General features: G+C 46.8%; 1 protein-coding gene across 4 annotated transcripts in view; it reads right to left on the bottom strand.

Moving 5' to 3' along the window:
* Window positions 1–14,538, bottom strand: part of nav3 (neuron navigator 3) — a 548,130-nt gene that overhangs the window by 123,262 nt on the left and 410,330 nt on the right. For all 4 annotated transcript variants that reach the window (XM_072268225.1, XM_072268222.1, XM_072268223.1 and 1 more), the window contains one exon: window positions 11,748–11,872. In XM_072268225.1, the coding sequence (XP_072124326.1) occupies window positions 11,748–11,872 (125 nt within the window). The remainder of the gene's footprint in view (window positions 1–11,747; window positions 11,873–14,538) is intronic.

Below are 14,538 nucleotides of genomic sequence, written 5' to 3'. Positions count from 1 at the left end.
CTCTACTGACGTCGTTGTACCTCCCTCTACTGTCGTCGTTGTACCTCCCTCTACTGTCGTAACTGTACCTACCTCTACTGTTGTCATTGTACCGACATCTACTGTCGTAATTGTACCCACCTCTACTGTCGTCATTGTACCCACCTCTATTGTCATAATTGTACCCACCTCTACTGTCGTCATTGTACCGACCTCTACTGTCGTAACTGTACCTACCTCTACTGTCGTAACTGTACCTACCTCTACTGTCGTCATTGTACCCACCTCTACTGTCGTAACTGTACCCACCTCTACTGTCGTCATTGTACCCACCTCTACTGTCGTAATTGTACTCACCTCTACTGTTGTCATTGTACCTACCTCTACTGTCGTCATTGTTCCGACCTCTCCTGTCGTCATTGTACCCATCTCTACTGTCGTAACTGTACCTACCTCTACTGTCGTAACTGTACCTCCCTCTACTGTTGTCATTGTACCTCTCTCTTCTGTCGTCATTGTACCGACCTCTACTGTCGTAACTGTACCTACCTCTACTGTCGTCATTGTACCTCCCTCTATTGTCGTTATTGTACCTCCCTCTTCTGTCGTCATTGTACCTCCCTCTTCTGTCGTCATTGTACCGACCTCTACTGTCGTAACTGTACCTACCTCTACTGTCGTCATTGTACCTCCCTCTATTGTCGTTATTGTACCTCCCTCTTCTGTCGTCATTGTACCTCCCTCTTCTGTCGTCATTGTACCGACCTCTACTGTCGTAACTGTACCTACCTCTACTGTCGTCATTGTACCGACCTCTACTGTCGTAACTGTACCTACCTCTACTGTCGTCATTGTACCGACCTCTACTGTCGTAACTGTACCTACCTCTACTGTCGTCATTGTACCGACCTCTACTGTCGTAACTGTACCTCCCTCTACTGTCGTCGTTGTACCTCCCTCTACTGTTGTCATTGTACCTCCCTCTTCTGTCGTCATTGTACCGACCTCTACTGTCGTAACTGTACCTACCTCTACTGTCGTCATTGTACCTCCGTCTACTGTCGTCATTGTACCTACCTCTCCTGTCGTCATTGTACCGACCTCTACTGTTGTAACTGTACCTACCTCTACTGACGTCGTTGTACCTCCCTCTACTGTCGTCGTTGTACCTCCCTCTACTGTCGTCGTTGTACCTACCTCTACTGTTGTCATTGTACCGACATCTACTGTCGTAATTGTACTCACCTCTACTGTCGTCATTGTTCCGACCTCTCCTGTCGTCATTGTACCCACCTCTACTGTCGTAACTGTACCTCCCTCTACTGTCGTCATTGTACCTCCCTCTACTGTCGTAATTGTACTCACCTCTACTGTCGTAACTGTACCTACCTCTACTGTCGTAACTGTACCTCCCTCTAGTGTCGTCGTTGTACCTACCACTACTGTCGTCGTCGTACCTCCCGCTACTGTCGTCGTTGTACCTCCCGCTACTGTCGTCGTTGTACCTCCCTCTACTGTCGTCGTTGTACCCACCTCTACTGTCGTCGTTGTACCTTCCTCTACTCTCGTCATTGTACCCACCTCTACTGTCGTCATTGTACCCACCTCTACTGTCGTCATTGTACCCACCTCTACTGTCGTCATTGTACCCACCTCTACTGTCGTAATTGTACTCACCTCTACTGTCGTAACTGTACCTACCTCCACTGTCGTAACTGTACCTCCCTCTAGTGTCGTCGTTGTACCCACCTCTACTGTCGTCATTGTACCCACCTCTACTGTCGTCATTGTACCCACCTCTACTGTCGTAATTGTACTCACCTCTACTGTCGTAACTGTACCTACCTCTACTGTCGTAACTGTACCTCCCTCTAGTGTCGTCGTTGTACCTACCTCTACTGTCGTCGTCGTACCTCCCGCTACTGTCGTCGTTGTACCTCCCGCTACTGTCGTCGTTGTACCTCCCTCTACTGTCGTCGTTGTACCCACCTCTACTGTCGTCGTTGTACCTTCGTCTACTCTCGTCATTGTACCCACCTCTACTGTCGTCATTGTACCCACCTCTACTGTCGTCATTGTACCCACCTCTACTGTCGTCATTGCACCCACCTCTACTGTCGTCATTGTACCCACCTCTACTGTCGTCATTGTACCCACCTCTACTGTCGTCATTGTACCTCCCTCTACTGTCGTCATTGTACCTCCCTCTACTGTCGTCATTGTACCCACCTCTACTGTCGTCCTGGTACCCACCTCTACTGTCGTCGTTGTACCTTCCTCTACTCTCGTCATTGTACCCACCTCTACTGTCGTCATTGTACCCACCTCTACTGTCGTAATTGTACCCACCTCTACTGTCGTAACTGTACCTCCCTCTACTGTCGTCATTGTACCCACCTCTACTGTCGTAACTGTACCGACCTCAACTGTCGGGATTGTACCGACCTCTACTGTCATTGTACTGACCTCTACTGTCGTAATTGCACCTCCCTCTACTGTCATCATTGTATCTCCCTCTACTGTCATTATTGTACCCATCTCTACTGTCGTCATTAGACCCACATCTACTGTCGTAACTGTACCTCCCTCTACTGTTGTCATTGTACCCACCTCTACTGTCCTAACTGTACCCACCTCTACTGTCGTCATTGTACCCACCTCTACTGTCGTAATTGTACTCACCTCTACTGTTGTCATTGTACCTACCTCTACTGTCGTCATTGTTCCGACCTCTCCTGTCGTCATTGTACCCATCTCTACTGTCGTAACTGTACCTACCTCTACTGTCGTAACTGTACCTCCCTCTACTGTTGTCATTGTACCTCTCTCTTCTGTCGTCATTGTACCTACCTCTACTGTCGTAACTGTACCTACCTCTACTGTCGTCATTGTACCTCTCTCTCCTGTCGTCATTGTACCGACCTCTACTGTCGTAACTGTACCTACCTCTACTGTCGTCATTGTACCTCCCTCTATTGTCGTTATTGTACCTCCCTCTTCTGTCGTCATTGTACCGACCTCTACTGTCGTAACTGTACCTACCTCTATGTCGTCATTGTACCGACCTCTACTGTCGTCATTGTACCTACCTCTCCTGTCGTCATTGTACCGACCTCTACTGTTGTAACTGTACCTACCTCTACTGACGTCGTTGTACCTCCCTCTACTGTCGTCATTGTACCTCCCTCTACTGTCGTCGTTGTACCTACCTCTACTGTTGGGATTGTACCCACCTCTACTGTCGTCATTGTACCCAACTCTACTGTCGTCGTTGTACCTCCCTCTACTGTCGTCGTTGTACCTACCTCTACTGTTGGGATTGTACCCACCTCTACTGTCGTCATTGTGCCCAACTCTACTGTCGTCATTGTACTCACCTCTACTGTCGTCATTGTACCCACCTCTACTGTCGTAATTGTACCCACCTCTACTGTCGTAACTGTACCGACCTCAACTGTCGGGATTGTACCGACCTCTACTGTCATTGTACTGACCTCTACTGTCGTAATTGCACCTCCCTCTACTGTCATCATTGTATCTCCCTCTACTGTCATTATTGTACCCATCTCTACTGTCGTCATTAGACCCACATCTACTGTCGTAACTGTACCTCCCTCTACTGTTGTCATTGTACCCACCTCTACTGTCCTAACTGTACCCACCTCTACTGTCGTCATTGTACCCACCTCTACTGTCGTAATTGTACTCACCTCTACTGTTGTCATTGTACCTACCTCTACTGTCGTCATTGTTCCGACCTCTCCTGTCGTCATTGTACCCATCTCTACTGTCGTAACTGTACCTACCTCTACTGTCGTAACTGTACCTCCCTCTACTGTTGTCATTGTACCTCTCTCTTCTGTCGTCATTGTACCTACCTCTACTGTCGTAACTGTACCTACCTCTACTGTCGTCATTGTACCTCTCTCTCCTGTCGTCATTGTACCGACCTCTACTGTCGTAACTGTACCTACCTCTACTGTCGTCATTGTACCTCCCTCTATTGTCGTTATTGTACCTCCCTCTTCTGTCGTCATTGTACCGACCTCTACTGTCGTAACTGTACCTACCTCTATGTCGTCATTGTACCGACCTCTACTGTCGTCATTGTACCTACCTCTCCTGTCGTCATTGTACCGACCTCTACTGTTGTAACTGTACCTACCTCTACTGACGTCGTTGTACCTCCCTCTACTGTCGTCGTTGTACCTCCCTCTACTGTCGTCGTTGTACCTACCTCTACTGTTGGGATTGTACCCACCTCTACTGTCGTCATTGTACCCAACTCTACTGTCGTCGTTGTACCTCCCTCTACTGTCGTCGTTGTACCTACCTCTACTGTTGGGATTGTACCCACCTCTACTGTCGTCATTGTGCCCAACTCTACTGTCGTCATTGTACCCACCTCTACTGTCGTAACTGTACCTCCCTCTAGTGTCGTAATTGTACCTACCTCTACTGTTGTCATTGTACCGACATCTACTGTCGTCATTGTACCCACCACTATTGTCGTAATTGTACCCACCTCTACTGTCGTAGTTGTACCCACCTCTACTGTCGTCATTGCACCTACCTCTACTGTCGTCATTGTACCCACCTCTACTGTCGTAACTGTACCTACCTCTACTGTCGTCATTGTACCCACCTCTACTGTCGTAATTGTACTCACCTCTACTGTCGTCATTGCACCTACCTCTACTGTCGTCATTGTACCCACCTCTACTGTCGTAATTGTACCCACCTCTACTGTCGTCATTGTACCTCTCTCTTCTGTCGTCATTGTACCTCCCTCTACTGTCGTCATTGTTCCGACCTCTCCTGTCGTCATTGTACCCACCTCTACTGTCGTCATTGTACCCACCTCTACTGTCGTAACTGTACCGACCTCTACTGTCGTAACTGTACCCACCTCTACTGTCGTCATTGTACCTCCCTCTACTGTCGTCATTGTACCCACCTCTACTGTCGTAACTGTACCTACCTCTACTGTCGTAACTGTACCTCCCTCTAGTGTCGTCGTTGTACCTACCTCTACTGTCGTCGTCGTACCTCCCGCTACTGTCGTCGTTGTACCTCCCTCTACTGTCGTCGTTTAACCCACCTCTACTCTCGTCATTGTACCTTCCTCTACTCTCGTCATTGTACCCACCTCTACTGTCGTCATTGTACCCACCTCTACTGTCGTCATTGTACCCACCTCTACTGTCGTAACTGTACCTCCCTCTACTGTCGTCATTGTACCCACCTCTACTGTCGTCATTGTACTCACCTCTACTGTTGTAACTGTACCTACCTCTACTGTCGTCATTGTACTCACCTCTACTGTTGTAACTGTACCTACCTCTACTGTCGTCATTGTACCCACCTCTACTGTCGTAATTGTACCCACCTCTACTGTCGTCATTGTACCCACCTCTACTGTCGTCATTGTACCTCCCTCTACTGTCGTCATTGTACCTCCCTCTTCTGTCGTCATTGTACCCACCTCTACTGTCGTAACTGTACCGACCTCAACTGTCGGGATTGTACCGACCTCTACTGTCATTGTACTGACCTCTACTGTCGTAATTGCACCTCCCTCTACTGTCGTCATTGTATCTCCCTCTACTGTCATTATTGTACCCATCTCTACTGTCGTCATTGGACCCACCTCTACTGTCGTCATTGGACCCACCTCTACTGTCGTAACTGTACCTCCCTCTACTGTTGTCATTGTACCCACCTCTACTGTCCTAACTGTACCCACCTCTACTGTCGTCATTGTACCGACATCTACTGTCGTCATTATACCCACCTCTACTGTCGTCATTATACCCACCTCTACTGTTGTAACTGTACCGACCTCTACTGTCCTGATTGTACCGACCTCTACTGTCGTAGTTGTACCCACCTCTACTGTCGTAGTTGTACCCACCTCTACTGTCGTCATTGTACCGACCTCTACTGTCGTAACTGTACCTCCCTCTACTCTCGTCGTTGTACCCACCTCTACTGTCGTCATTGTACCGACCTCTACTGTCGTAGTTGTACCCACCTCTATTGTCATAATTGTACCCACCTCTACTGTCGTCATTGTACTCACCTCTACTGTCGTAACTGTACCCACCTCTACTGTCGTAACTGTACCTCCCTCTAGTGTCGTCATTGTACCCAACTCTACTGTCGTCATTGTACCCACCTCTACTGTCGTCATTGCACCCACCTCTACTGTCGTCATTGTACCCACCTCTACTGTCGTCCTGGTACCCACCTCTACTGTCGTCGTTGTACCTCCCTCTACTGTCGTCATTGTACCTTCCTCTACTGTCGTCATTGTACCTCCCTCTACTGTCGTCGTTGTACCTCCCTCTACTGTCGTCGTTGTACCTTCCTCTACTGTCGTCATTGTACCCACCTCTACTGTCGTCATTGTACCCACCTCTACTGTCGTCATTGTACCCACCTCTACTGTCGTAACTGTACCTCCCTCTACTGTCGTCATTGTACCCACCTCCACTGTCGTCATTGTACCAACATCTACTGTCGTCATTGTACCCACCTCTAGTGTCGTCATTGTACCCACCTCTATTGTCGTAACTGTACCTCCCTCTACTGTCGTCATTGTACCCACCTCTACTGTCGTAATTGTACCCACCTCTACTGTCGTCATTGTACCTCCCTCTACTGTCGTCATTGTACCCACCTCTACTGTCGTAATTGTACCCACCTCTACTGTCGTCATTGTACCTCCCTCTACTGTCGTCATTGTACCCACCTCTACTGTCGTCATTGTACCCACCTCTACTGTCGTAACTGTACCTCCCTCTAGTGTCGTAATTGTACCCACCTCTACTGTCGTCATTGTACCTACCTCTACTGTCGTAATTGTACCCACCTCTACTGTCGTCATTGTACCTACCTCTACTGTTGTAACTGTACCGACCTCTACTGTCGGGATTGTACCCACCTCTACTGTCATTGTACTGACCTCTACTGTCGTAATTGCACCTCCCTCTACTGTCGTCATTGTATCTCCCTCTACTGTCATTATTGTACCCATCTCTACTGTCGTCATTGGACCCACCTCTACTGTCGTCATTGTACCCACCTCTACTGTCGTCATTGTACCTACCTCTACTGTCGTAACTGTACCGACCTCTACTGTCGGGATTGTACCCACTTCTACTGTCATTGTACTGACCTCTACTGTCGTAATTGCACCTCCCTCTACTGTCGTCATTGTATCTCCCTCTACTGTCATTATTGTACCCATCTCTACTGTCGTCATTGGACCCACCTCTACTGTCGTCATTGGACCCACCTCTACTGTCGTCATTGTACCCACCTCTACTGTCGTCATTGGACCCACCTCTACTGTCGTAACTGTACCTCCCTCTACTGTTGTCATTGTACCCACCTCTACTGTCCTAACTGTACCCACCTCTACTGTCGTCATTGTACCGACATCTACTGTCGTCATTATACCCACCTCTACTGTCCTGATTGTACCCACCTCTACTGTCGTCATTGTACCGACCTCTACTGTCGTCCTGGTACCCACCTCTACTGTCGTCGTTGTACCTTCCTCTACTCTCGTCATTGTACCCACCTCTAGTGTCGTCATTGTACCCAACTCTACTGTCGTCATTGTACCCACCTCTACTGTCGTAACTGTACCCACCTCTACTGTCATTGTACCCACCTCTACTGTCGTCATTGTACCCACCTCTACTGTCGTCATTGTACCCACCTCTACTGTCGTAACTGTACCTCCCTCTACTGTCGTCATTGTACCGACCTCTACTGTCGTCATTGTACCTCCCTCTACTGTCGTAATTGTACCCACCTCTACTGTCGTAACTGTACCTCCCTCTACTGTCGTCATTGTACCGACCTCTACTGTCGTCATTGTACCCACCTCTACTGTCGTCATTGTACCCACCTCTACTGTCCTAACTGTACCTCCCTCTACTGTCGTCATTGTACCAACATCTACTGTCGTCATTATATCCACCTCTACTGTCGTAATTGTACCCACCTCTACTGTCGTCATTGTACCCACCTCTACTGTCGTAACTGTACCGACCTCTACTGTCGGGATTGTACCGACCTCTACTGTCATTGTACTGACCTCTACTGTCGTAATTGCACCTCCCTCTACTGTCGTCATTGTATCTCCCTCTACTGTCATTATTGTACCCATCTCTACTGTCGTCATTGGACCCAGCTCTACTGTCGTCATTGGACCCACCTCTACTGTCGTCATTGGACCCACCTCTACTGTCGTAACTGTACCCACCTCTACTGTCGTCATTGTACCGACATCTACTGTCGTCATTATACCCACCTCTACTGTCGTCATTGTACCCACCTCTACTGTTGTAACTGTACCGACCTCTACTGTCCTGATTGTACCGACCTCTACTGTCGTAGTTGTACCCACCTCTACTGTCGTAGTTGTACCCACCTCTACTGTCGTCATTGTACCGACCTCTACTGTCGTAACTGTACCTCCCTCTACTGTCGTCTTTGTACCCACCTCTACTGTCGTCATTGTACCGACCTCTCCTGTCATCATTGTACCCACCTCTACTGTCGTAACTGTACCTCCCTCTACTGTTGTCATTGTACCCACCTCTACTGTCGTAACTGTACCTACCTCTACTGTCGTCATTGTACCCACCTCTATTGTCGTTATTGTACCTCCCTCTACTGTCGTCATTGTACCGACCTCTACTGTCGTAACTGTACCTACCTCTACTGACGTCGTTGTACCTCCCTCTACTGTCGTCGTTGTACCTCCCTCTACTGTCGTCATTGTACCCACCTCTACTGTCGTCATTGTACCCACCTCTACTGTCGTCATTGTACCCACCTCTACTGTCGTAACTGTACCTACCCCTACTGTTGTCATTGTACCCACCTCTACTGTCGTAACTGTACCCACCTCTACTGTCGTAACTGTACCTCCCTCTACTGTCGTCATTGTACCCACCTCTACTGTCGTAACTGTACCTACCCCTACTGTTGTCATTGTACCTACCTCTACTGTCGTCATTGTACCTACCTCTACTGTCGTCATTGTACCCACCTCTACTGTCATTGTTGTACCTCCCTCTACTGTCATCATTGTACCTCCCTCTACTGTCGTCGTTGTATCCCCCTCTACTGTCGTCATTGTACCCACCTCTACTGTCGTCATTGTACCCACCTCTACTGTTGTCATTGGACCCACCTCTACTGTCGTAACTGTACCTACCTCTACTGTCATAATTGTACCGACCTCTACTGTCGTCATTGTACTCACCTCTACTGTCGTCATTGTACCTACCTCTACTGTCGTCATTGTTCCGACCTCTCCTGTCATCATTGTACCCATCTCTACTGTCGTAACTGTACCTACCTCTACTGTCGTAACTGTACCTCCCTCTACTGTTGTCATTGTACCCACCTCTACTGTCGTCATTGTACCTCCCTCTATTGTCGTTATTGTACCTCCCTCTTCTGTCGTCATTGTACCGACCTCTACTGTCGTAACTGTACCTACCTCTACTGTCGTCGTTGTACCTCCCTCTACTGTCGTCGTTGTACCCACCTCTACTGTCGTCGTTGTACCTACCTCTACTGACGTCGTTGTACCTCCCTCTACTGTCGTCGTTGTACCCACCTCTACTGTCGTCGTTGTACCTCCCTCTACTGTCGTCGTTGTACCTACCTCTACTGTTGGGATTGTACCCACCTCTACTGTCGGCATTGTACCCAACTCTACTGTCGTCATTGTACCCACCTCTACTGTCGTAACTGTACCTCCCTCTACTGTCGTAACTGCACCTACCTCTACTGTCATCATTGTACCTCCTTCTTCTGTCGTCATTGTACCAACCTCTACTGTCGTAACTGTATCTCCCTTTGTTGTCGTAATTGTTCCTACCTCTACTGTCGTCATTGTATCTCCCTCTACTGTCGTAATTGTACCTACCTCTACTGTCATCATTGTACCCACCTCTACTGTCGTCATTGTATCTCCCTCTACTGTCGTAATTGTACCTACCTCTACTGTCATCATTGTACCCACCTCTACTGTCGTCATTGTACCTCCCTCTACTGTCGTCATTGTACCTCCCTCTACTGTCGTCATTGTACCAACCTCTACTGTCGTAACTGTATCTCCCTTTGTTGTCGTAATTGTTCCTACCTCTACTGTCGTCATTGTACCCACCTCTACTGTCATAATTGTACCCACCTCTACTGTCGTCATTGTACCCACCTCTACTGTCATAATTGTACCCACCTCTACTGTCGTCATTGTACCCACCTCTACTGTCGTCATTGTACCCACCTCTACTGTCGTCATTGTACCCACCTCTACTGTCATAATTGTACCCACCTCTACTGTCGTCATTGTACCCACCTCTACTGTCGTCATTGTACCCACCTCTACTGTCGTCATTGTACCCACCTCTACTGTCGTCATTCTACCTCCCTCTACTGTCGTCGTTGTACCTCCCTCTACTGTCGTCGTTGTACCTCCCTCTACTGTTGTCATTGTACCCACCTCTACTGTCGTCATTGTACCCACCTCTACTGTCGTAATTGTACCCACCTCTGCTGTCGTAATTGTACCTACCTCTACTATTCCCTCTAGCAGGGCTTCCACTTACCCACCACCATCATTGGATAGGAAAGGTTTAGAGGGACATGTTCCAAATGCAAGTTAATGGGATTACCCTAGGCACTGGTCAGCCTGAACAAACTGGGCTAAAGGATCCATATCATCTGGGGCTTGTGATTTCATTGAAGACTTCACAGTCTCACTCTAACCCAGTAACACTTCAGCGAGGAACATTCCATCTGAAGTGTAATTAGAGTCGTGGAGTTATAGAACACTACAGCACAGAAACTGGCCTTCCAGCCTACCCAGTCCATGCAGAACTGCTATTACATTCAGCCCCATCAGTTTGCATCTGGACCATTGCCCTCCAAACCCCTCCCATCTATGTACTTATCCAAACTTCTCTTAAAAGTTGCAATCAGACCTCCATCCACCACTTCCGCTGGCAGCTCGTTCTGCACTCTTACCACCCTCTGTTCCCCTTAAACATTTCACCTTTCACCCTTAACTCATCACCTGTAATTCTAGTCAACCTCAGTGGAAAAAGCTTGCTTGCATTTACGCTACCTGTACACCTCATAATCTTTTATACTTCTATCAAATCTCCCCTCATTCTCCTACATTCCAGGAATAAAGTCCTAACCTAGTCAACCTTTCCCCATAAACCAAGTCTTTAAATCCCAGCTACAGCTTTGTAAATTTTCTCTATACTCTTTCAATCTTATTGATATCTTTCCTGTGGGTAGGTGACCAGAACTGCAAACAACTCACCGACATCTTATACAATATGACCACCTTACTGCTCTGACCAAGACTATGATTTTTGAAGGTCAATATACCAAAAGCTTTCTTTATGACCCTATCTACCCATGATGCCACTTTTAAGGAATTATTGATCTGTACTCTGTATGTAGGAAATGTTACTGCGCCAAGAGGTCACTGAAATACTTCTTTGGTTGGATTCAAATTGAAAGAATTAACAAACCCTTTTCCAAAATTGAGTCCAAAGAAACTGGCTCTGTATTCCAACAGTCCGATAACTCATCTAGCTTCTTGCAATTGCTTCATATCTTTTCTCAAATCAGGTTCAGGACAAATAATGCCTTTGAGAATGGCATCTGATAAATCTACACTGAGGCCTTTCATCAAAGATTTGACCAAAACTAAATGAACTTACCCAACTTTGTTTCTTCTTCTTTTTCTTTGACTCCATGTCATTTGCATTCCCCATGCTTGCGTGACTGGCAGTATTGTTGATGCTTGAAACACTGTCTGAAGAATGTTGTCTTCTAATCCGTACATCTGAGAAAAACAAAATATTACACCGTGAAAAGTGTACTGGACCCGATGGCCAAGGAAGTTCCCCAATGCTTCTACTTCCTCTGGAGACTAAAGAAAGTTGGCAATTCCTCGTCAACCTTTACCAATTTTTATTATTACACCATAGATGTATCCTACTTTTCAAGGTTGTTCAAGGGAGTCACCAGGAAAGTGGTCGAAGGCTAGGCAGTAGATGTTGTCTATGTGGTCTTTAACAAGGCACTTGACAAGATCCCACATGGGAGGATGGTAAAGAAGGTTCAATTGCTTGGCATTCAAGATGAGGTAGTAAATTGGATTAGACATTGGCGTTGTGGGACAAGCCAGAGAGTCGTACTAGATGGCTGCCTCTCTGACTAGAGGCCAGTGACTAGTGGTGTGCAGCAGTGACTGATGCTGGGACCTTTGTCACCTATATCAATGATCTGGATGATAATGTGGTTAACTGGATAGGCAAATCTGTGATTTCACCAAGATTGGGGTTGTAGTGGATAGCGAGGAAGACTATCATGGCTTGTAGTGGGATCTGCACCAGTTAGAAAAATGGGCTAAAAAATGGCAGATAAAGTTTAAGGCAGACAAATGTGTGGTGTTTGTTGCACTTTGGGAGGACCAGACAGGATAGGTCTTACATGGTGACAGGTAGAGCACTGAGTGGTGTGGTAGAACAGAAGTATCTGGGAATACAGATGCATATTTCCTTGAAAGTGGCGTCACAGGTAGATAGGGTCATGAATAAAGCTTTTGGAACTTTGACCTTCATCAATCAATCTATTGAGTACAGGAGATGGGATGTTATGTTGAAGTTGTATAAGACATTGGTGAGGTCTAATTTGGAGTATTGTGTGCAGTTTTGGTCACCCACCTACAGGAAAGATGTAAACAAGGTTGAAAGAGTGCAGAGAAAATTTACAAGGCTGTTGCTGGGTCTGGAGGGTCTGAGTTATAAGGAAAGATTGAATAGGTTAGGACTTTATTCCTTGGAACCTAGAAGATTAAGAAGAGATTTGATAGGGGTATACAAAATTATGAGGGGTATAGATAGAGTAAATGCAAGCAGGTTATTTCCATTGCCATTAGGTTGGGTGGCACTACAAATAGATGTCATAGGTTAAGGATGAAAGGTGAAAAGTTTAAGGAGAACATGAGGGGACACTTCTTCACTCAGAGGGTCGTGTGAATATGGAACGAGCTGCCTGCACAAGTGGTGCATGTGAGCTTGATTTCAGCGTTTAAGAGAAGGTTAGATAGATACATGGAGGGGTTTGGAGGGCAGGCAGTTTCAATGGTTTGGCATGGTCTAGATGGGCCAAAGGGTCTTTTTCTGTGCTGTAATTTTTCTATGACTCTATCCGGGTTTATCATGGCTTTCTACGGCAACTGCTCCACCCATGACTGCAACAAACTACAGAGAATTGTGGCCACAGCTCAGCAGTTCACGGAAAGCAGCCTCCCTACCATGGACACTGTTTACACCCTCACTGCCTGGGCAAAGCAGCCAGCATAAACAGAGACCCCACCCAGACTGCTCATTCTATCTTCTCTCCCTTCCCATCAGGCAGAAGATATAAAAGCCTGAAAGCACGTATCACCAGGCTCAAGGACAGCTTTTATCCTGCTGCAAGAGAACCTATTGAATGGCTTCCTAGTATAATAAAATGGACTCTGGACTTCACAATCTACATGATTAAATTGACCACCCTTTTGTCATTCTGCACTGCTCTTTCTCTGTCGCTGTTGTTACCCTTTATTCTGTAGCTGTGTAATGATTTGATCTGTATGAACAGTAGGCAGCACACTAGGGTAGCGGTTAGGGTAACACTTTACAGCAGTAGCAACTGCATTCGCATTTCAATTCTCACCACTGCTAGTAAGGAGCTTGTACATGCTTCTCATGACCATGTGGGTTTCTTCCGGGTGCTCCAATTTCCTCCCACATTTTAAAACGCCTGGGTTAGGGTTAGTGAGATGTGGGCATGCTATATTGGCACTGTGAGCACGCTGACACTTGTAAGCTAGCCCCAGCACAATCTTTGGACTGTGTTAGCCGTTCATGCATTCAACACGCTTCACTGTATGTTTCTATGTACATGGGACAAACAGAATGCTAATTAAGCTAAAGTAGTATGCAAGACGAGCTTTTCACTGTACCTCGGTACATGTGCCAATAATTAAACAATTCCAATTCTAAGTGTAAGAGTTCCTTTCCTTAACAGACTGAAAGCAGAGATCAACATAGTTTGTCCAGGTTGTGCAGTCTAAAATTTGGTACCACAGTCTCAGAATAAAGGTAATCTATTACAACTAAGATGTGGAGAGATGTCTTCTCTGACTGAGGTGTACTATTTAACAATCTGAGCTCTGTGTGCTAAATACCAGTTTCCCCAGACAACCAGTTTATTAATAACTGCCCTTCATCATCCTCTCTCCGTCAGCAACTCAAACACCTTCTGATATTCAGTCTGACCCATCTGTCAATCAAAAAAAATCACAGATGCTGGAAATCTGAAATAAAAGTAGAACTCTGGAAACACTTGGCAAGTCAGCCAGCATGTGTGGAGAGAGAAACAGAGTTAACATTTTACTACTATGATATTTCATCAGGATTAGGAAGGGTTTTCCACTGCTGATGAAGAGTCAACATGAAA

The sequence above is a fragment of the Mobula birostris genome, chromosome 9, assembly GCF_030028105.1.
Source record: "Mobula birostris isolate sMobBir1 chromosome 9, sMobBir1.hap1, whole genome shotgun sequence".
Taxonomy (NCBI): domain Eukaryota; kingdom Metazoa; phylum Chordata; class Chondrichthyes; order Myliobatiformes; family Myliobatidae; genus Mobula; species Mobula birostris.
The sequence above is the reverse complement of the archived record's forward strand: the minus strand, read 5'-3'. Positions and strand labels throughout refer to the sequence as shown.